This window comes from Leptosomus discolor, chromosome 7 (assembly GCF_034619465.1).
Source record: "Leptosomus discolor isolate bLepDis1 chromosome 7, bLepDis1.hap2, whole genome shotgun sequence".
NCBI classification, from domain to species: domain Eukaryota; kingdom Metazoa; phylum Chordata; class Aves; order Leptosomiformes; family Leptosomidae; genus Leptosomus; species Leptosomus discolor.
In genome coordinates, this window is record NC_141397.1 from 36,326,474 (window position 1) to 36,350,894 (window position 24,421).

Consider the following 24,421-nt stretch of genomic DNA (forward strand, 5'->3'; position numbering starts at 1 on the left):
GCTCGGGTCTCCATTCTTTTCAGCCATGGACCAGCACAGTCATACACAGAGGCACTGGACACTCTGCCTTTCACCCTCCGTCCAGTCAAAATTCAGACCACAGGACAGCCTTGTTTCCTTTGTCCACACTGACCACATGGGCACCTGCTGGTGACCACGCAACCGCGTTGATAGAAGAACTGAAATGGAAGCCAGGGGTAAGTTTACAAAAAAACTGAGTTCCACAATAGCACTTAACACTGGAACAAAGTATTATAGTACTCTGACTATGAAAGAAAAAGCACCTTCTCAGCTCTCAAGAGATTCGTGCTTTTAATAAGCTTAAGAGAGATAAAGTTTCTTCAGAATATATTAAATGTACTTTATTAGAATCATATCTCAGTTCAAGTGGAACTTCTTAATTCAATCTAGAGAATACTGCCATGAAGCCATGAAGAATCTGCGAATTAAAAATTCTCACACACCAATACAAGTTGCAAAGCTGTACAACTACAATTCTTTCATAGCTCAGCAAGATTCACAACCCAGATCCCCACTTTAGATTATATGGCCAGCTTCCCCTCACCTGTGATGCTTTGCAAGCATCCTCTCCAATTTCCCAGTGAGCACATTCCAAATGTAGAGGCCCCCATCAGCTGAACCAGCAGCCACAAAGTTACCATCAGGGCTACGAAAACAGAGAAGGTGCAGAAGGCAGACAACAATTTTCAAGTCAGCAATTTATCAGCACACATTATTCCACCCACAGCTTCCTAAGCAAGCAACTTAGCATTAAATAGTCCTCTAAGAGTCAGGTGTTACCAGCTGCTATCACTAAGAGGTGAAAGCACTTTGAAACCAGAAAGTTTCCAAGATATTGGATCAACGTCTATAGATATACTCTGTCTTGATCAAGATGTAGCCTTGGACAAATTAAACTCTGCCCCACTTTTTCTAGCTGTAAATGGGGACAATGCAGCTAAGCATCAGGAATCACTCACTTTTGCTGGTGAAAGATTTATCAGATATCTTGCTTATATCTGACCTTACCTGAACACAACTCTCGTCCAGTCAGAGCCACATTTGAATCCCTGGGCACTGAAAAGTTAGAATTAGATAATTGTAAATTCATCTGTAAGATGATGGACTTCCAGGTTCCCACTAAAGACCATGGCAAGAATTTCTACATGGTTCAGAGTAAGCTCAAGTATTCCTTTATCACAATTTGCATTTCTCGTACACCCTCCTCTCAATCACGTCTGAAAAAATTCTTTCCTTTAGGCCAAAGACTTCTAAGCCAAGCTATCTTCTTTAAAGAGGTAAATGAAAAGTTCCACCTTTTCTAGATCTTTTGCTAATTAGACTCTAGGGAACTTTGATACCCATGTAGAAAAAAGTTAGAAGCCTGGTCTCTTCATGGAGATACTGAAAAACACTCCAACACAGAGGGCAATTCACAACCCAAAGCTCTGAAATTCATAATGTTCTTGGGGAAATCACGCTCACCTGAATGTCTGCTTGACAGCGCTAACCCGCAGATCAATGATCTTTAGAAGATCATCACGGGAACAGGTCAAAAGCTCTGTTCGCTCTGAGTTCAGGTCCAGAGCTGTGATTCTTCCAAGCAGCTCCATTTCTTTTACTATGCTTTCAGTCCTAAAGACAGAAAGAAAAAAAAAAAAAAAGTAGAGAAAGAGAAAAGAAAGAGTAAACCAGGGTCCAGAAGCCAAACGACTGCATCAAAACTTTGACTTGTTCCAATGTGGAAGGAGGAAAAGGATTACTGGTTTATTCTCATGTTCTGATTCTTTCCCAAGCTAGATCCCACTTTGTGGATAATATTTCCAGCCGATAGATAAAACTTTCCTCAAAATCCCCACTCTGAAAAACTAAATATCACCTAGAATGGCAAGTGCTGACCAATGCAAAGTATTTAAAAGGCATGCTGACTTTTCAGAAAAGAATCAGCGTCCCCCCCAAAAATCCCAACCGCAATACACCAACATAAAAGTAGTAACAAAAATCTCTTTCAATGGCCTTGTAACAGCCTCATTAGCTTCAAAGCTCAGAAAGAAGAGTTCCCCAGTTCAGACTGTACTTGGACAGCAATCCTGTAACTATTCCTACACTATAAGCTCTCTTACAATAGTTTTACCTGATGTCCCAGAAACGAATTTTCTTATCAAAATGTCCACTCATTACACATTGCTCAGTACATACGATGTCATTGCAGCTAGATCCTGCAAACACTGTTTTTATACCTAAAAAGGATAAACCAATGGTGACACACTGAAATTTATACTGTACAAACTGATGAAAACAGAGACAGAAAATAATCACTATACCACACACACACACAGTGGCCATGCAGAGCTTAGTGTCCAAGGAGTGCCATAGGGCAAACAAACTCTGTCTTAGAATAAACCTGACTTAAGTCTTCAACAACCTCTCTGCCCTTCTCAATCTTCCTTTGCTGTGGCTAATATCCCTTTAAATTCTCCCATAACAGCTGCCTCACTTCCACTTCATATTTAGACCGCTATAACTCACTGTTGTTAAACAACCTGAAACCATCTCCTTGACCTGTGCTTGCGGTCCAGTATCAAGGTAACTTTGAATCTCAACTTCTCTCCCAGTGCAAGCAGATTTAAGAGTCGTCAATAGGAGAAAAGCCAAGGAAGTAAGGTGTTTCTCCCAAAGAAAAATCTGGATCCTAGCATTTCCTTTATTTGAGATGTTGAAATTTTTGGTACCTTTCCAAGAGACATTTCCATCCACCTCAGGGTTAAAAACTCTGACCTGGCTCCAAGTTTTTAAGTGGAAGACTAAAATACCAACCCCTAGACTGGAAAACAAAGAACACTCACAGAACACAGCTGCTATTAATGTAATAGCATTAACAGTGCTTCCTGTATACACATGATTTCTTATTCCTATTTCAGATAAAAGGCAGAAAGAATTAGATTACTTGAATAACAACAGAAGATGGCATGGCTGCTAGTTTTTGCTTTTTTAGTCTAGCAAGATGATGAAATAATCTGGCTTATGTCAGATTTCCAATTACATTCAGCAGAAGCACAGAACACAGATGAAAGACAGAAGTTACATTTCCTTACAAACTTTGCTGCGGAGGTCCCAGAGCTTGAGGGTCCGGTCATGACTTCCCGAAACAATGCGTGCATTGTCCAGCAAGAACTTGGCTGACAGAACTTTACCACTGTGACCTGTCAGGGTGTGCTGAGGACAAGAGATTTACACGGTAAAATCTCACAGTTCCACTCGCTCCCTTTCTTCGTAGATTACTAGTTCTGCTATTTAACAACTCAAAGACAATCTTAAATCATAATTTGCCTGTCTACTGGATTGCTTGGAGGAAAAAAAAAAATCTATTATAGTTAAACAGAGATTAACACTGAGTAGGAGCGTCAAGTACCAGAGGTCAGCCTGAAGCTGGGAGACAGAGATCACCTTTGGCTGTAGTTCCTCTAGCTACTCAGGGAACCTGTGAGCTCTCTTCCTCAACACTCCATACACATACATTTCATGAACATATGGGAACTGCAACACAGCCTTGCAGGAGTGATGAAAAGGGGTTAAAGCATGCTGAAAATAGAAATTGTGCCTTCAGTTTTTTATAATAAGCTTCTCTCAAGGATACAACAGGGTATCTAGTCTCAACTAAAGAGACTTTCAAGCCTGAAAGCTGAGATGACCAGAGATGTCAGAAAAACTCCCTGCAGCAGTTTCTGTAGCTGCACGGGGAGGCTCTGTGGGGCTGAAAACATGAACCACATTCACTTCCAAGTGCTGAATATTTACATACTAAATCACAAAACTGATAATGAATGACTGAACTATGAATTGTGTAAAATGAGAGAAATCTTTGCTATATAGTTAGCTGGGTTTTTTTAAAATACTCAAAGGACTATTAAATTACAAAAAGCAATCTGGGCTCGGGAAATACAAAAGAAAAAACCCTTAAGATGGGAAAGGAATGAGAGCAAAGTTTTGGAGAAAAGCAAAGCTGATACATAACACACTCTGAAAGAACAAATCACCCCATAAAGACCACTTTGTCTTAAGAAAGGACACAAACTCCACAAAGGAGGATCTAAACTTTCACTCTGTATCTCTCTTCTGCTCTTGCTACACAGTCATTACAGACAGATAATTGCATGTAAGTAGGGAGTTTGGGGCAAAATCCACTGTGATTTCAGCTTCACTGCCTCCTGCTCATGTGCAAGACAAATCCATACCACACACACTTGAAACAAAGAATACACTATTTTATCTCAGCGAACAGTGAATGCACTCGTCCAAAGCTGGTAGTCATCAAGGATGCTGAAAAATTGTAGGAAGATACTGTGAAGCCAGGTGGATGTTTACAGGAATAACTAACTTCCTGTAGTGTTACAGTCTGCTAAACTTTTATTCACATCCAACAGTAGGTTTTGCAGCCAAACAGAAGCTGCAAAAGAACTGATATTCTTCACTTCCTTGAATGAGACTTGACATTTCCACACTGAGAACTACCCAGTGAATTACAATGCAACAGTAGGTTATAACTGACATGTGAAATATCAGAAGATTCAGAATATCAAGGTAGCATCTTCCTAAAACAAGAAGCTGAGAAAAAGCATACATAGGAATGACAATAAAAAAGTCTTCGAAAGATGAAAAAAACCTTTTCTTTTGGTCAATCAAAGGTGAATCCTTCTTTAAACTAAGTGTTGGAGAAGAATATGAGTACAAAGGAGCCAGGAGTGGAGGAGAAATCTTTCAAAAGGCATAGAGAATAAAGTCAAGCACTTTTAGGCTTGCTGCCTTTAACAGCTAGGCAAATGACTCCTTTTCAAGAATGCTGCTCCTGACTTAAAACAAAAAAAATCCCTCTGTCTTCTGCAAACCCTTTGTCAGTAGTCCTCTCCTTGGATTGAGGCTAAAACACTGAAGCATTTCTCCATAAACCATAAACAGCATCTAAATTTCCACAGAGGGGGATGCAAAAGTGTATTGGGTTTACATGGTAAGGTTTTGCTAGCGAGGGGGCAGTGTTGGGAAAATATGCAGTAACTGTAGTTTCCTGCAAGGCTGTGCAGAGACCAGTACTGCGTTTTAGGTCTTGCTGTGAAGACCCTTAATAGAAATAAAGATCCTGTTAACAACAAGAATTATTGGAAGTGTCTTTATACACCCGACTTACAAAACTGCTATGTCCCCATGAGACAAAACTGGAAATACAAGACAGAAACAGCCTGAGCACTGCTTTGCCTTCAAGTGACTCACCCGTAATCGATTGTCATCAACCGTCCAGATTCTGCTAGCAAAGTCATTTGAAGCTGCTAAGAGGTAAGAACCCTGTGAACACAAGATTAATTTAAAACTACTTCTGCAAGTCAATATTCAAATTAAACTCAAAAGTATTTCCAATAAATCACTAAAACCACATTAGTGTTATATAGCCGGGGGGGGGGGAACAAAACCAAAATCACAGTACCATGTAACAGTAAGGAAAGCTAGTTAACAACTTTCAAAAAGGCTATGGCTTTTTCTTTTCATTAAAATGTGACAGTGATTGGTAGAATCATGACTACAGATAAAAGGAATAACAATAACCAGACCAAAGGACATTCTCCTTTCCCTTCTGCTGCAGTGAGGAAACAGGCTAGTTTACCTTCATCTATTGTGTTTTTCCTCTTTTTTGATTTTTCACAGGGAAAAAGCTCTGCATCTACCACTACTGCTTAGACAGGCCTCAGAGTGGAATTAGCCCGATTCTTGGAATTTTCGTTACAATTCTAACATTTTAAACTAAGATGACAAAAACTAAATCTGTCCAAGGAGAGATAAATCAACTTGTTCAGGGCTTTAGGTTTAGGGCTCTTGCAAGTCATCCATGATGGAGAACAGACACCACAAGACTCATGCTTGCAGTCCTGTCCACCTCAAAAGACTTCCCTGAATCCTTAAAGCCCATTAGCACATCACCTCAGGCAGTTCTCATCTCAAATGTATTCAAGCAGCTTGCCAAAATCAGAGCTAGTTTCTCCTGCACATTAACAGTGCCAGCAAATCTCTAATGAGCTGGTCAGTGTCCAAAGGAAGGATCTTCTGGGTGTGTATCAATAAAGTTTAGCATATAGAATCACCAAATGGAAGAAACTATATCAGCTTTGGTCTATTGCCTATCCAGAGGTCTCAGCAGAAAAGTCAGATCACATGTCCAGTTATAAAAATCCAAGACCCCAAACTCTTTCAAGAAAGACTGTTGGATGCTGATCCCAGCCATGTCTCCGATACTTCAGGTTAACATGAACTGAGCACATCACAAGCTGTCAGCAAACACTCTGCCAGCCACACCATTACTGTGCTGTGACTGGTGAGAAACTGCTGGGAGAAAAGGTTACGGAAGTGCAAGTCTTAGGATAATCAGACCTTTTACTATTCATCACAGACCTCAGCGAAGCACTTCACAGAAATAAAGCTTCAGTGTATTTGCTTCTTTTGTGCCAGCTTTAGTGGGAAGCTGGAGACCAATTTCTTACTTTAGACAAAGCTTAGTGTATTTTATTTTAATTTTATCATAATAGCTCGTAACAGCCAATGTCTGAGCTGCATACCATCTTTCGAATCATAAAGCAAAGAGAATTACAGATCGCAGCACATCAAATAAAACCCTTTTGTACAATTGTTAACTATTTGCAGTTACTCTCATAAGTATTTTAAATCATTTCTTAGGTAACTTTTCAAAGTGGTAGAATGGAAATTGATAGCAGAGCACAACATAATTCAATTCATTTATTCCCAATCACGAACAGTCGATATCGCACAGATACTCACAGCACTATCAAATTCTATGCTTGTAATCCCAGCATTACTACCAGAAAGGGAACCTTTGGGCTCACACCTATCTGCATGGAGAAATACAAAAACACCTTAAGCAATGGATTAGAACAGAAGCTGACACAAAGTGAACTGTAGTACAAGTTTGTTCAGCACCCCGCTATACCCCAAAGCAAAAAAGTTTACCTCCCAGGACTTCCCAAAGCTTAACCCTCCGGTCCATGCCTCCTGTTGCTAGTAACCGGGAGCCAGGGCTGAACTGCACTGCATTCACCTCCCCATCATGTGCATCCTGAGGAGTGGGAGGAACAGAACAGCCAACCAAAATGGAATTAGCATAGATCTCAAAAAACACAGATTTGAAAGCTATAAACTTAATGGTTATACAGAACCACAGCTGTAGATCTTTCAGCAGTATATAGAAACAAAGCCACAGACTCAAACTCTACTAGGGTTGATGGTGTACAAACAGAGCAAGAAGGCTGATCCTTATCTAAAGAAAAAAACAAAAGCACATAAAGAAAAACACTAGCAAGGACTTAACAGTGACAAACTGCCAAAAGCCTTAAAACGCTTCATAAGTTCAGGCTTTTTTAAGGTAAGGCTTTTAAGTTTACACAAAAAATAAGGAAAAGACAGGACAGCAAACAGTAACAGGTGATATGCTGTAGAAGGAAACTAACTTTTAATTTCTCCATCTAGAGCCAGCCATGGAACATGATCCAACCAGTTCATGCAACCACAGAACACTCAAGTCAGGCTTGAGTTAGGAAAGTCTGCTAGAAAACAGCATAACAGATTAACTGCATTCATTTAGTGTATTGGTGATAATGCTACTTTATATCGGTGATTTAGTACCAGCACAGTTGTGACAGCATCTTCTCCAAGAGAGAACTTGGGCTTAAGCTGTGGTTCCTATCTGCAGGTGCAGTCCCTGAACCCCCACTTTCTCACAGCTTAATGTTTTGAAGCTTGAACTGGCCACTTAATAGGGATTCTTAACCTTTTAAAACCTGTAAGAATTTTAAGGATTCATTCCTTTCCCCTCCGCCCCACCGCCCCCTGTTAATTTCACAGTTTTATACTACTTACCCACACAGTATTAGTACCACATTCTTAATTAATTTGCTGCATTCCTTTTTTAAGTATTTTCAGTAACTCCTCTTTCAAAATCAGTTTTCCTGGAAACTTATCTTTTTTTCGAACTTGTTGCTTGAACTTGGTCTGCCAGCTCATACTAAGGGGTCACGACACTTCAAATCTGATCCTTCTACAAGTGCGGAAAAGCCGTTCAGAACAAAACTGGTCAAAGGTCCTGCCTAGAAACTCTGCCTGAAAGGCATGAAGTGACTACCTTCTCCGCCCTCCCAAGACGTTCTACTCATCTCTCCAGAAGCGAGCCTGGTCTGCTCCCTGTATCCGCCAAACCTCTGGCACAGAGTCCTTGCATCCATTTCTGGAATGCTCTGCTGGACCTAGACAAGTCCTCACGTTCCACCTGGGCTCCAAATTACAGGAGCTAAAACATAATACAGATCATCTCTGAAGGAACATCTGGATTCCCATGAAATGAGCTGAGATTCTTTTCCTAATACTGCAGTGCTAACCACACATCACCTCCATACTGCCACAGTCTGACAGGCTTACTACTGCAGCTGTCACTACTCCTGCTGTAAGATGAGGAACGGGAATGCAGCAGCGTTCTTCACATCGTCAAGACTAGGGGTTAGCATAGTCTACTGTGGTTTGCCCCTCCATATGGGGAAGACAGGCTATGCTGCTCTTAGAAGTTCAGATGACATTACAGAGGATCAAGACAAAGGTGAAAACAGCATAATGTCTCACGTGGTTCTTGAAAACCTCACGTATATAGCATTGTAATACCTTTTACAATTAAATTAGCCAGGTTTTATATCTGTTGATCAACTGTGCTTGCTGTATGTAGCCAGAGGAGGAGAGAGGTTGCAACACATAATGAAGCGACGAACACCTCCTCTGACACTCCCTATTCAAGACAGTTCCAGGCTGTCAGTTAAGTTATGACCCTATTCTCACTTACGGTAACAGTACTGCTTTCTCCACCCCATGACTGCCACTAGAGAGGATGTTAACAGGGCAGGCTAGGACTACACAAGCCCTCATGCTGCAGTGAGCCACTCTGTTACTCTGGATAAAAAACGTAAGTCATTTCATACCCACAAAATATCTATGTCCAGAATTGGAGCACCTCAGAAAGCTCAAGAGGAATGTTAGAACAAGCAGTTGCATTACAAGACAATTTATCACAATATCTTTCGTTCAGAAAGCAATGCCCTTCACAGAAATTTAAGTTTGGCCTTGTGAGGCCAAAACAACACATAAGAGGTCTCAGCTTGAAAACTTTAGATCACACACAACAAATGAAGACATCCCACTACCATGAGCTCCTCTTAACCAGCTCTGTTGGATGGCATTCAGTGCCACAACTCCCTTCACTGTGGAGAACTGGAACTGAATTAATCCCAAACTGTCAGCAATCTCTTCCTCAATCATAGCTCTACTACAGCATGATAGAACAGGGACTGCTGGGAGCCAAAAAGGTAATGGAGTGTAATCCCCCTGTGCCCTCAGACCTTTTACTAGTCATCATTGACCTCAGTAAGACAGACATCAAGCACATTGGCTCTACAAACGATTTGGGCTAAGAATTAAATGGGATGAACTATGCTAACAAATCATTGGTTGGCAATGTTAATAGAAAAAGTTTCAGGAGATCAGTTTCCACAAAGACAGGATTCACTTCCTCCAAAGACAGAAAGATAAAACTTCCTTCTATACTTACAAAGACACATATGGCAGTAGTGGGCACTCTCACTTCTTTACTGGCACCTGGATGTAGCTCTACATTATCCTGGGGAGCAGGGAACAAGGACAAAGAACGCCTCCTGAGATGAAAAAAAGTAGAAATATTTTAAAAACAAGAAGTGAACACTGTTTCTTTTGAGTTCATCCAGATCTGTACCTGTCACTTAACTACACTGTACAGTGATTAAAAAGCAAGGGAAGGAGTTTCTTAACTTTCTGTTATCCCATCTTTCAAAAATTACATTTTTCATATAACACTACATCTGCTTGTGGCTTTAGATATTTCATAGTACACCAAATAAGTTACCTGAACTGATCACTGACCTCATTTTGTAGCAGTCTTTTTTTTTTTTTAAATAGGAAAAGAAACATGGGAATGACTGCAGCCAAGTTCAGATAGGGAGACTCAACACCATTGCAGTACTACAATCTCAGGCATTGCTCTATTCAAAAGCTTGGGCTGCACCAGCTAAGCAAAGACCATCCACCTAATGCAGAGCTTAACTTAGAAGGACCAGTTCCACTCTGGATACTAAGCACAGAACCCAACGACTTATTTTAAATAACCCTATTAAAGGAGCAAAGTGCAGTGGAAAGTAAGAGCAAACCCCACATATATCCTCTCCACAAAGAGGGGCTCATTGCCTCTCTAACCTTAGACAGTTCCTAGCCAATGTTATCAACATCTGAAATCTAATCAGGACAATGCAGCTGGGTTCCACATTACTTCAATGGAATACATTCACATGCTGGACTAAGAGTGGATAACGTTTTCACCTGGCAGCATCAGAAGATTGATGTCCCAAAAGGGGAGACTCAGACAGACTGGAGGGAAAGGTCAGAGGTCAGCACACGGCAAGATGGAAGAAACAGGAAGTTGAGGAGAACAAAAAAAGAAAAAAAAAAAGAAAGGCAGAAGCTAGAAGAAAGGCTGAAATTATTTGTTCATATTCCCTGCATCACCAAGATTTCGGTCTACATTGAAACCAATATACAAAACAAAGAGGTGAAAGTGTTCTAACCTACCCAAAGATATTAGTGATAGAGTCCAGAAGGCCTCCAGCTGGCTGGGAGAGTCGCTTACTGAAGGAGGGGAGGACAGGTTTAAACCTGGTGAATAGCTTCTCCATATAAAGATCAATACAAACACATTTCATTGCAACAAGTTTCTGGAAAGACTCCCTCCCCTGCAGGCCCAGTCCGAAGACAGAAAACACCAAAGGCAGATATCAGTTCAAAAGTCACCAGTAACTACAACTCAGAACATACATTTGTGAGTGAAGTTTCCTCAATTTCCCTCAACCTCCACCCTGTGAATTACTGATTTTAGATATAACGGTCTGCCAAGCCTGAAGTTTCAACCAAATTAATCTGTGCTCTCATGTAACTACTTACTTTCCACTCACTGCTATTTTAAAGAAAAAGATGCATTTAATCTAGGTGAAGATTATTTTCAGCATTTCAGCTAAACCCAAAAATCCAGCCATTTGCAAAGTCACATTGATATCTTGTATAGTAACACAGACATAATACAACAGGCAAGGTAATACCTATGTTATTGTCTATTTCGTTTTTAAACCTTTGTTTTTTAGATTAAACACAGATTTTTTCAGACACTAGTGTAATTTAGTTAAAGCAAAGGAAAAACTGTGTACCTAAAGCATGGTAACAGAGAACACACTACATCAGTTTCATACCGCTCTGGTGGAAGTGCTAAACTATTAAAGCAGCTAAAGGAAAGTAAAAACCCTAAGTAACATTCCTAGCATTGTTCAAACTCCCTTATACCTCTTGTTCTTCCTCAATGACATGGCACAAAAATCTTTTGGTCTACAAACCTGGATGTTCGGCTGACAGTTCGCACTGGAGATGTCTCCTCAGCTGTGTCAGAGGTTTCATCAGCAAGCACTTCAATATCATCATCCCTGCTGAAGTGAGAGAAAACACCTCATTTTCAATGAGCCAGAGCTTCCTATGGAAACCCCACGCTGATGTATATGAACTGAATGGACAACGCTGTTCCAGGGCCTGTTGCTGCCTGCACCCAACCCGCTCCTAGGTTTGTGTAGCTGTAGTAATACATAGGTAGATCCAGACAACACAAACACTGGCACGGCCAGAGATACTACATTCAACATACAACATCTGAAAACAAGTATATGCAGCACCTAAGTTTCACTTTTTCTTTCCAGCTGCCAATTACACTCTTCACTGAACAGCGTTGGATTCTCCCCCCATTTATGTTGACAGGCATCCTTTCCAGACTTTCTTTACTACAGCCATTATATTTTAGCTTGCAGCAGTACATACAGCACTGTAATGACCCATCACACCTGAGCAACACTTTGCTACAGAGTAAATTGTATTTGCTGGAACAGTTATTGCAATACAAGTTATTGCTACCCCAAATATAGGTGATACCCCATCCTCACAGCACCTATTTTGCTGTTCCAAAACAGGTAAGTAGCAAAAAAAGCACAAGAGTTTAGTTTGAACTTTTCATTCTTCAGCCACACCAAAGACATCCTGACACTTCCTATACCGTTGTACTTCAGGTGCTGCTCCATTAAGTACGAGGGATGTTTCGGTTCACTTCATTAAAGTGTTGGTGCATGACTGAAGTGTGAAGTTCCAATACACATAGCATGAATCTATCCGACTAAACTACTCAGCTAATGCTAAAAGGTTTTTCTCCATTAGTCATCACAGGTTCTGACAGTCTAGTATTTTTTTCCTTCAATGATGATTTTTCCTTCATTGCTGATTTTGCAGGACAAACTATTTTAAACATAGTCTATCAACCTGAGGCCATTTGACTGAGCAGGAAGTTTAAATTCAGCATTTAAGCAGGAATAAACCAATTCCTGCCATCAGATAACACTCAGCTGTGAAAGAATTGAAAAGGACAGGCCCATTTTTAATCTCTCATTTCAGGATATAGCTGCACTTAAAGTTCTAAAATATCAGAGTACTATATATGAAAAGGCTAGGGAAAATATATACTCCGATTGAAAGTATCAGGCTGACGTTTCAATAAAACTCTATCAAGTTCTGCTGATACTTCTTTTTTAAAATCTAAAGTTTCAGCTATTAACATTGTATGCACGGAAGAGCTTTCCATGTTAACTTAACATATTTCTGACGTGAATATAAACACCAGCACGCACTCCTTGAAATGCTGTGGTTTTCCCCTTCAGTAAGCAGTACATTTGTACAACACAAATACCCTAAAATTACAAAATCAAAAAGAAGGAATCAAAACCTTTTGTGAAGCAGAGTTTGAGTAACTCACAGAAGCAATTATTTTCTTTTTAACTTCTCAGCGTCTCCTATCAAATTATTTATGAAACCGAGACCATCATCCCCACCACAAGAAGAAGTAAAATATTCAAGCAGCTGTGCTACAGGTACCTCTAAGCTCAGCTCTAAGATAGGAAGGATCTCACTTTGGCTAATGGAAAGGAAGAAGCTTAAGAGGGAAAGTGGCCACTGACTACATGTGTGTTTCCCCTCTCACTGCAACATTATTTATTGAAGAGTTTAATATTCTAAAATATTCCATGTGTGTTTACATCAAATAACATGGACAAAAGGGATATCACTATTCTTAGGAGCTGGGAAGACTGTGCTCTGGCTTGGGACTGTCCATTGGCCTGTGGCACAGAGGTCAGCAGTAATCTTGTCATGGAGAGTCACACCTCATAAGCTAAGAGAATGGAAGCATTTCAACATTTCTTTAAAAAAGGCAAAAAAATTGTGCTAACTAGTTGTATTGTTAATTGCAGTTTCAATTTTGCTTCCAAATACTACAAGCTCTCATACTGCCCTTATATAGGCCCTTCCTACCTCCCCCAGAATTTTGCATGGGCCTTCTTCCAGAGCAGATACATGGCTCCTGCCATGTGTAAGGACATGCAGCACAGAGACTTAATGTGATTACATGATGCTAATACAAAGACAACAGATATTAAGAAAAAGCTTGCACACTGCTTTGTCACTGTGCTCTGAAGACTGTCTCAGTGGCTTCCAGGAACAATGCAGTAGGTGTGGTTTTTCTGGATTTGGCTAACACAAGTGTCAATAACCTTATCAACCCGGTGCAAAGCACCTATACCATCAACGGCCCACTTCAGTCAGCTGATTAAACACCACTCAGGAGTAAACACAGAAACAAAAAGAACAAGAGACTAGAGATATTTATCTCTGACTTGCCAGGAAAAGTAATGCCACATCTATCTATTTTTTTTTCCTACAGAAATCTCTCCTAGTATGGAAGTGATCAGCATTTTCAGCAACCTTAACTCACTCAGTACCTGTTCCTGTAGGAAATCCTTGAATGTATTTGTAGTCTAACACTTAAAAATGCAGACATCTCCAGAGTATATTGTTTCAAGATTGAAGAACTATTCTGAAGACCAAAGGCACCACATAAATGTTCTTATGCTGAGATAATAATATATATTCACCATATGAACCATCCTTAAGACTTTCAGCCCAAGCATCTATTTTTAGTCATAACAGAGCTCCTTCTTCTGGAAGTCCAAGTAGGGAGCACTACTTTACATTTGTGACTTTACACCAATGTTTAAATGCTCCTCTACATCACCAAATTTAGAAATAACACAGATGCCATTTATCATGCATCTGCACAAAAACGAAGCATGAAATGATGAAGGAGACTCTATAAATCAAGACTGCTTACGGTTCAACAGGCAGTGGTTCTTTGGCAGCTTCTGCTAGCTCCTTCTGCAGCCTGGCTTGTCGTCTCCTAAGAAAACGAGAGCAAGGTTATTTAAAGAAAAAAATTCCTTAATCCCATTCCAAAGGTTACCCTGCATAGCTTTGACGGGCTTCATAGGATTTAAAAGGAAAAAAAAAAAAAAATTCAGACCACTGCCCTGATTTTGTCCTGGTTTTCAAGATACACAGTGCAGGAGACTCAGTTTTCTTACTGTGAATAGTGAAGGACAAGATCAATCAAGTGAGGCAATAAGGCAAAGTGGATGAACGTGGATTTGCTTGGAGTGCAAGAATTTGCAAAAATAATGATTATGTTAGCAAAAATAACACAAAACTGCCAAGTACTATGAGACTTGTATTACTCTTAGTCGCCAAGTATTGTTAGCTGGCAAGTAAGCTGAAATAAATCAGAAGAAAAAAAATTTTTGCAAGAAAAAAAAAGTACAAACTTATTTTTGCAAGTTACATATAGCTTAGACTCATGGCAGCTGCTCCTTTTAGTGGAATGCAAAAAACACCTAAGTTGGTTAAGTCAAAAAAGGATAAAACTAGAAGTAATATCAAGATGCAATATGAACAAGAGATGTCCGAATCTAATACCAGAAAAAAAGCCAAAACAGTTTCTATCTGATTTATGATCTTCAGGTCATAGTTAAACGTTGCTCAAGAAACAAAAGAACATTATTTTATTCATTTAAAAGACAGGAATGTTTTCACAAAGCATCTGTCTGTGCTGGCCAGAAGGAACACAAAGTTCTGGACTCTCATTGTGCTGAGCAAGAATACAGAGAGCTCAAAGATCAAAACTAAATCGGGTTTTATCCTACACACTTGTAAGTATTCAAAAACATATATTGGGAAGTAGTTTATCAAATAGAGGTCAGTCTCACCTTGAATCCTTTTCATTTTCTGCATTCAAACGATTGGCTTCTTGTGCTTTCTCTGCCATCCAACGTGAAACCAGCTCCTGATTGTCTTCAGTAGTTTTTCTCAGTTTCTCCTCCAAGGCATTGAAGGTGATCTGAAGAGCATCATACTCATCTTTCAGTGTCTGATTAGCTCGCTCAAGATCTTGCAGTTTGCTACGCAACTCCTGGCACTCCGTTTCCAGTTCAGAGATCTTTTGCAAATACTCTGCAATCCTGGAATGGCAACAAAAGAGACAAAACAATGAAGATCTCCTTTGGGCCCTATACCATCATCTTTGTGCTATTTGTACAATGCCTAACAAAGGAATTTTTAGGCCATGGCTAGGACTCCTTCAGAATATTGTAACACTAATAAGTAATTCACCCAGAAGTCTGGGTCTCTACCAATCGCACAGAAACAGTTCCTACTCACTTTGCTTCATTCATCTGCATCTCTTTGTCCTTCTGCTGCATTTGGTTATTCAGATCAATTACAGACTGGGCCAACTAGGGAGAGGAGAAAATCACCATTACAAAATGCAGGCATGCCAGTCGGATAACACACACTGAGCACCAACCACTGAGACTACAGACCAATCTAACATTACAAGCATCAAGCATACCTTTCAGGTCGTCTTTCACAACTTTGTATACAGACCTGTTTACTGCCCCTACCACACAGGTCATTAAATCACTTTCAAAAAGGAGCTGTCAAAAAGTTACTGTCCTTTGATATCTCACTCCCTTCCCTCAAAAAGTTTCTTTAATAATGTCACATCAAACAGAATGTATACTAAGAAGAAATTTTATTTTTCAAAGTAGTGGAAAAATCAATACAGAAACTAAAAATTGCCAAGTAAACCAACGAATGAGTACTAATAACCAAGCAAAAAATCTTCCTGTTACAGCCAGGACAACCATTACAGGAGACATGTAGCTCACATATTGTACACACAGGTTTCATGAAGAATTTTTCCTACAAAGAAAGTTGCTGGTGGAATCTCTGCAGAGGGGCAGAGGACAATACTAACGAGCTGCTACTGCCAGCTCACAGCTACCCAGTCAGTGAGCAGCAGCAAGTCCCAGAGTGTGCAGAGTCTTGGCTGCCCTGACAGAAGGAAGACTGAGTTTTGAGAAGGGTGCCTGCCTGGGTAGATGGCTTAGGCCATCAGCTTGGGGTTCAGTGCTTTGACTAATCAGTGCACACCTCCTGTAGAATGCCATCTCCTCTTCGAAAAGTGCAGAATTACTGACACTGGAGCTTCTCCACAACTCCAGTGAGATGCGATCAAAGGAGCATAACAACATTTTCCAGGTCACTCCCACCTTCTCCCTGTAAGACTGCAGTACCATTCAGGTACTAGCTCCTGGCCTCGTTCAATCCACTGCTGTGGTTTTTAAAAACCAAATTCTGCCAACGACGCCACCACATCTTCCCATTTAAAAAAAAAAAAAAAAAAAAAAAAAAAAGCAGCAGCAAAGCAGCAGCTTTTCCTCTCTTCCAGGTCCAAGTCTCATAGCTGACAGGACACCTGGGCTTCCTACTGCATCTACACAGCAGAACCAGTATTCCCTTTTCAGTCTAACACCATGGCATTTTCAACGTTTGCTTGTACTTGTTTATTTTGTCCACCCTTTTATAGCAGCGGTCCTGAAAAGTGAGACTAATGAAATCACACACAGCCACCTAGTCTCTCACTCATTCAAAGTCTCTTCAATGTAGAACTAGTGGTCATGCCATGCACAGCTCTAAACTGGATCAGTTCCTTCCTCCTCTAATACATACAGTTAAAAACCTATCCATGAAACACAAAATTAAGAACTTCTTAAAAATCACGCTATGCTGACAACATAAGCTCTTCTCTCCTGGCTGTTGGTTTTAGAGACCAACTGTCTCTGCTTTATTTTAATCATCACCATGGTAAGCTTAAAAAGGCTATACATGAAATGAGGAAAAAATGACAATGAATAAGCCTGGTAAAATCAAGGTCATGTTCAGAAATGGCCATGTATGGACCATATAGAACACGAGAGGACTTTCTAACCTCGCCACGTTTCTTATGCAGCTCTGTTAGCTCTTCCTGATGCTTTATCTTCAGCTGTGCCAGTTCTTGCAACTGAGCATCATTCCATGTGCCATCGTGTCCTGGACTGGAGTTTGAGAGAGAGGAAGAAATGTCACAAACGAGAATCCAATTGCTTCTGTGCTTTTGACATTTACTCTGGGGACGCTACTTCCCTTGCATCTGCTATATTACATCAGAGATACAGGTCATTCATAATGAACTAAACCACAGATAGCTCCCCCACAAAGCACTTCTCACCAGACAAAATACCATTACATAGTACTGGAAAATTAAATTTACCGCGGACTTTATTCAGCTTCTTGTACATTTCTAAAACAGAATTCAAACGCAAATGCAACATAACTAGCCTTTGCAAACTGAATCTTAAAAGTACACTCTCCAAATTCTGGAAAAATTACAAATATTTTACTACTTCAAATTTCTTTTAGAGGGAGCTGGTGGACATTAAAGATGCTAGGTATCTTCAGGGAGCATAATACAGGGCACAGAATGAAAAGCCAGGGAACAAAGGTTATATTCCCAGGCCCTTGGGTTTATAGCCCCAGGTGTTAGAAGTCACTTCTCCATAGTCCTAACTGTGTTCTAGCGTCTTATTGTGCAAAGGTTTTGGGGTGGGTTTTAATTGTGTTTTAAAACACAGTGGTACCATGACATGAGCTGGAATGTCTACACACCAGAAGAACACACATATCACCCCCAAAACAACTATGATTGTAACATTTATCACTCATGTCTTTGAAAGCACAGAGACAGAAACAGAAGTAAATTTTTTAAAGCATATACATACACATATACATAACACACACAGACTTCAACTTGCAAGTTAGCAGCGATATTTTAAGTTACAACTTTTAAAAACAATAATCTTAAGTTCATCACTATTATATTATATTAGAACAAGGTGATTGCAAGCATCTGTTTCTGCAGTCATTCTGTGTTATAACAGTCCAGTGGGAAACAGACGATGCATTCAGAAGCTGAAAGGCCTCACAGTGATTATCAGTAACTTAATGCCCTTCTCAAAAACAAACAACACCTCACTGAACTAACGCTGTAGTAGAAGACACCACGTTTCCAAAAAACTGTGTCCAAACACAGGAAGGAAGTCCTGCAGTAATATCCAACATGTCCTATAACTCTGGTCATGCATACATCTATAGCCAGAACTAGATACTCCTCCTTGGCCTTAAGGTAAGTAAAAGCATTTTTTCCTCAGCTATCTAGGATTAGGAAATTCATTCTGTTTCAGCAAACTGGCATGTACCGAGGACAGTATCAGAGTTCAGCTTAGTATATACTTTAAAGATGCTGTTTCTGTGCATTTCATCTCATCCTTGTCTACTCCAGCCTCGTATCTTAGAGTAGGTGTTCAACCAGAATCAGATTTCCATAAACTAAAGACGGTTCAAGAGAACTGCAGTTATCAGAAAGCTTTTGAGAATTTTCACGCAGGTGTTAACTCCAGCCTGCTGGCCAAACCCTGACATTTTGCCTGCAATTCCTGTAAAATCGGGAGTTCTTCTTTCCTTACTAGTAATAGTACACAACAGCTTTAACTATATCTAGTTGTTTTGTATCTAAATTAGACACATTCATACAGTTTTACACTATATAGCAAAAAGAGCTTCAGAGGAAGCAACTCATACAGAAGTAGGAAATTCTGAGCTACTTAGCCCTGCCTTTTCTTCAGTTACACCAAGAGCAGAACCCAACAGCCTTTATCTGCTGGGATTTACATGCTGTCCAGACAAAGGACACGCTACTAGCATATTGGTCTGCTGTGGATTCAAATGCCAACAGAATAAGCAGCATGACTCCTGCCTGCAGCACTATTCCCAGGTTAGAAAGTAAGCTTCCAGAAAAAGCCCTACTAATAGCAGGCAGAAGACATATTCTTTTTAGCACATAGTGCTTATTCAGAACTGACACTTCACAATCACAACTTTCTCAATTCTCCCCTTCTATGTGATAACACAGATCAAAAGAAACTAAAACACCAGTTTCTCCCTGCACTGCAATGCTCCTAAGATCAAACAATTTCAACATATCATCATCATTAGGAACTAACACCAGACAAACATTATAAGCATTATAAGGCAGACACACTCATTCTGGTCCACCTCCATACCTTGAGTTTGTGATAAATTAATTTCTGCCCAAAACCTGGTCAGATCTTTCAGCTCTGTATATTGTGAACATATTGTAACTTTACTGCATGCTTAAAGTTAGTTATAACTTATTTTTAGATCAAGAGATCTCCCATTTTGTTTTATTCCAAGTTACTGTAGTAATATAGAAGTTGTTTGTGTAATGCATCAAAGAATGGTTTAGGTTACAGTGTGCATGACAGACTGCTGACTGACAGAAAAGGAATTTTAAATACCTGATCTCATGTCTGCTCTGCATGTCATATTTTTCTGCTTGAAGCTTATCAGCCAGAACTGCATGAAGGTCAGACTTCTCTAGCAGCTTGTTATCTGAAACGGCAAAAAGTTCAATTAAGAAGATAACCAAAAAGCAAAATCAGGTTCCCACCCTCTTCTTCTACCAGCTAAGATCTAGTATCTTTAATTATTCTGACACAACCAAACATTATGTAAGCCTCCACCACATTAGTGTGCACTCCTCTCTGATGTCAGCAGGCTAAGGCAGTACTCAGCTACAAGTTTAAGAATTCCTCATTAATCCAGATACTGTGTGGGACTGGTTTTAATAGAGAGACTGCTCAAGTGTATTGCCATCTGCTAAAAATTAAGTTCGAAGTTAAACACTTTATAGCCCCTCAAACGATAGCAAGAAAACAGACCTGCCAGAGAACTGTTCATATCCAACACTGCACAGTTGTGCCGAGGCTTGCTTGCTTTTCCCACCATAACATACAGCACCTCAGCGTGTGAGCCAGCAGCTGTTAGGTGAACCCCACTGCAGTTCGCTCCTGTCACAGCTGAGGCAGGAAAGGGATGGGCAAGTAAGTACAAGATAGAAAGCGCTGGCCCCTGAATAGCTCCGCATTTTACAAAAGACTGTGAACATCATCAATAGCGCTATTGTCCTCAATTCCACAAACATCTGAACGGCGATTGTGCAGACAATATAGACGTTCACTCAGTGTCCACAGCACAAACTTGGTTTAGCCTGTGAGGGAACCGAGCGAAGCAACTACCTACTTTCTTCGACAGAGCAGAAACCCCATCTTTTCTGTTTAAACAAACATCTCCCGACCAGACTTCCGAAAACGACACAAGCGAGGTCTCAGTGGCCCTTTACCATCGCGTTCTTCCCACTTTCTAGGGGGTGGAGGAAAGGAAAGCGCCTCTCGGCCTCGACCCCGCCGGGGGAGTCGCGCCGCCGCGGCCCACTTACATTGCCCGATGATCTCCTCGAAGGCCTGCCGCTGCAGCCGGTCCCGCCGCCGCAGCTCCGCCGCGATGTGCCGCTTCCACAGGGGGAAACCGGTGGCGCGCAGCCCCGACGCCATCTCCGCGGCGCGGCGGGAAGGGGCAGCGGGGGCGAATGCCACCCGTGCCGCGGCCCGCGAAGGGCGACTGAAGGCGGAGGGAGGCGGGCAGGAGCGCTGGGTGGCGGCGGGGCCCGTGGCGGGGCGAGAGCGGCAGCGAGGAGCGCCCTCTCAGAGCAGGGGCTCAGACGGCGCGGCCCGCAGCCGCCGCCCCACGCCCGCCATGGCGCTGCGGCCGCGCTCTATCAGGGGCCCTCACCCCTCAGTGGCGCACCGCAAGACGACAGCGGCTGCCCCGCTACTGCCTGGCGCCGCCCTCCCTCCATCCCGCCTTCCGTCCTCGCTAACCCCATCACCACTCGCCCCCGCGCCGGGCAGCGCCGCGGCGGGGCCACGCTGCAAAGGCGGGCTCTCCATCTGCCGCTGGGCGGGCAGACACCACTTCGAGGAGAGGGGTCCTCGCGCCGCGCCATTTTGTGCTCCCTCCCGGAAGTGACGCCATCTTGAGAGCGGCGAGCTCCGCCGTTAAGCCCGTGCCACCATCTTAAGAGGGCTCTACCCACTTCTTCAGAGGCGCATGCGCTTATGCGCTGTCGCCCCTCAGGCGGGGGAGGAGGCTGCGGTGAGCGGCTGCAGGGCGTGGCGTGTCGCTGGCTCTTTCGGAAAGCGTCAGCCATACGTGAATAGCTTCCTAAAAGAATAACAGAAGCTTTTGCTATTGTGCCACCTAGCAGAGCGAAGAAGTACGTGACACTTCGGTGGGGCTTTGGTGAACTAAATGGGTGATGCACGCGTGGCGCTAAGGATGTGTGCTGGCTCGCCGGTCGTGAGCCTCCCTGATGTTGGCGCCTTTGCCTTATATGTCTAAAGTAAGATTACTACTGTGAACGAACATTAAATAGTTACTAAAAGTTATATAGCTAGCAGGATGGCAATATACCCCACGACCTAAAATAGAGACCTGTAATACTGTTGGTTGGGTGCTTATTTAGCCTTGTCCCAAAATCACCACAAGGCAACCTCCACTTCCAGCAGGGCATACAGAACATCGGTTGTGAAGCTCTACTGAGTTACACAGCTGCTCAAGGGGGGTGGTGATGAAATGAAATGCGGTTTGGGGGTTTTTAGACAGTAGTACTTTGAAAAGTTATTTGAAATACAGCATGAACTACAAGGGCAGCCTTCACTACCTAGCACATCCTATCCAGTGTCACAAAGAAACCACACATTCTCTGGCAAATGTAAAAATCCGTAACTGCTTGCTTCATTGCTTTACTTGTAGCTACTCAACTTGGTAAGTAATGTGTTAGGTAACCATATTACTGTAATTTAATTTGAAACTGGGCAGGATTCATAAAGCTTTTTGTCTTGGACTACTTATACTGTTTTGTTTTTCTTTTGAGTAAATGAATAAAGATACAATTATTAAATTGTAACAATAAAATAGATGATTTGCTAGATTATTACACTGGAGGAGAGCACACTGCTGACTGAGTTAATAGTTCATGCACAGCTCTGTCTTATCAAGTACACAATACACAAGGTTATGCACGTTCTCTGCAAAACTAATTTGGCCAAGTGTAAGCACACAGCCTACTTTTTTTCTGCTTATACATCATGAAATCAAATTACATGTTTAAAAACATAAAATTATTTATAATTGTAAGCTTTTAAGTCCTAATTCTACAGATATAGTTACTGAACTTATAGGCAGAGCTGAGAAGGGCAGTGCTGAGAGAAATTCATCCTTTCAAGTCTTCTCTACATCTTAATGCTCTGCAGAGAGAGGAAACCAAACATGAAGCAAGAGAAAAAGGGAGAATACAAAAATACAGAAATACAGGGATGAGACTCAGTTATTCCTCTCCTGAGGCTTAACATATAATCAGCCCCGAAGTGACTTACTACCTTTGAATTGCCAAGCCCCTGCTTTCTTTCAGCCCCTCCAACAAAAATCCTTCCACTCATCTTTGAGTAGGCTTGTCTCGCTAAAACTGAGAGAGAAAATAATTGTCCACTATTTATTTCAGTGGGGCAGGAATAATAAAAAATATCAGTGTTAGCAGAAATGGCATGGAAAAAAAAAAAAAGGAAAACTGTGTCCTCGAGTATCAGATAAATTACTGGAAACACTGTATATGTTTTACTGTTTACAATAACTGCTAGACTGTTCCAAGGGAAGCATTTCAATTAATTGTCATCTGTGTATGTTTGAATCTTAGATAACTCACACCCTGTTAAAGATGTCCACCTTTCTCTAATCTATGATTTCTGTAGTGGGCAGGACACCCTGATTTTTTTTACAGTACCTGCTTAACAATTGTTCTTCCACTCCAATACAAAGTTCCTTTTTCTTCTTAAATTCAGCTTAAGCTTCTGGCAGTCTTTCCAATAGCATGTGCCTGCTCCATGTCATCATCTGTCATCTTGCTCGCCTTTTATATCAACAAGAGTTACAAGAACACATGTGATAAAACAGCTCGTTCAGACAGAAAATGGCTTCTTTCTCTGCCTGAAGCACCTTTCTGCTACCACCATCGTTAAAATCTGCCAATTTTTTCAACAGCCTAATTCAGGAATAAAAATTTAAGACTACTAACAAATCTCATGATTTTCAGAAAACTCATTCCACAGTGAAAAAGTAAAAAATGTACCTCCAATAAGAGTATGTTGCACTCTACACCCATAGATGTTGAAACTTTGCTTGCCATGGAAAGCTTAGTGTGGGTTTGGTAGTTGTTCAGGGGAAAAAAAGGCAAAGGAGAGAAAACCCTCTTCAGCAGATACAAGTAGAAGAAAACACAGGGAGGAAATTTCAGATATTAGCAGCTGCAAAGGAAGACGTACTTGCACCAAGCCTGCAAGATTGCGTAGAGACACCGAAAAGGCCAATATAAAATTATTTTATTGATCTACCTGCCATGAGGGTCAGTCCTTTATCAGGTGACGGGTCAGACATTAAGTGCCTGTCAGAGCAGTTCATAGTGGAGCCAGGCAGAAGAGTCAAATGTGCACTGTCCTAGTCATAGACTTTGATAAAACGAAAAAACGCTGGGACAGCTTCCTTCTGCACCCAGGTGTGCCTATATGTGGGGCTATGGCACGTATTCACGAGCTTTCCTAGCACACAAGCTGGTACAGTCTGTGCATCCTAGCTGTGAGGTTAAACCCTCCACCACATGGGGCATAATGTCCTAGAGGTATAATCTTACCCCCAGATTACAACAGTTTGTATTTGATTACTTACAAATGAACAGGGAGATAGAGAAGAAGCAATATGTAAACATAGCCCAACACTGCATTAAGTCAGGCAGAAAGTGCCACTAAAGACAAAAGCTATATGCTACAGTCAATGTTTTAAAAAGGATTTTGCTCAGACTTTGTGCCTGCCCTTTGTGTAACTTCAGCACTCCTGGAAGGTCCTGTCCATTGTGTGAGATCTCTGTCATGCTTCTGACTCCATTTCTGTTTCTGATGGCAAGCTCCGCTCTAACACCCACAGCAGCTGCAGTTTCCCATGCAGACGCTGCAGACTGAAGACTGCAAGCATGCCAGAGAGCAGG

The 24,421-nt window shown here is 41.3% G+C and overlaps 1 protein-coding gene and 2 non-coding genes across 8 annotated transcripts; all 3 read right to left on the reverse strand.

Moving 5' to 3' along the window:
* Nucleotides 1-67: 67 nt before the first annotated feature.
* Nucleotides 68-20,879, reverse strand: ATG16L1 (autophagy related 16 like 1). Of its 6 annotated transcripts, none has more exons than XM_086467825.1 (19): nt 20,765-20,879; nt 19,785-19,878; nt 17,360-17,465; nt 15,748-15,821; nt 15,297-15,548; nt 14,369-14,434; nt 11,505-11,591; nt 10,693-10,749; nt 10,444-10,491; nt 9,644-9,746; nt 7,009-7,114; nt 6,820-6,890; nt 5,266-5,337; nt 3,096-3,216; nt 2,135-2,240; nt 1,486-1,635; nt 1,030-1,077; nt 566-667; nt 68-179 (listed from the first exon to the last, which is right to left on the reverse strand). In XM_086467825.1, the coding sequence occupies exons 1-19, from the start codon at nt 20,877-20,879 to the stop codon at nt 86-88; spliced, it is 1,872 nt and encodes a 623-aa protein (XP_086323951.1). In that variant the 3' UTR covers nt 68-85. The 6 variants fall into 6 exon arrangements, with proteins under 6 accessions (XP_086323951.1, XP_086323949.1, XP_009957603.2 ...); XM_086467823.1 differs by having other exon boundaries at nt 11,505-11,594; XM_009959301.2 differs by lacking the exon at nt 10,444-10,491.
* LOC147415104 (small Cajal body-specific RNA 6) lies at nt 6,174-6,436 on the reverse strand. The gene has a single exon (XR_015183684.1).
* Nucleotides 9,186-9,456, reverse strand: LOC147415105 (small Cajal body-specific RNA 6). The gene has a single exon (XR_015183683.1).
* Nucleotides 20,880-24,421: the final 3,542 nt, after the last annotated feature.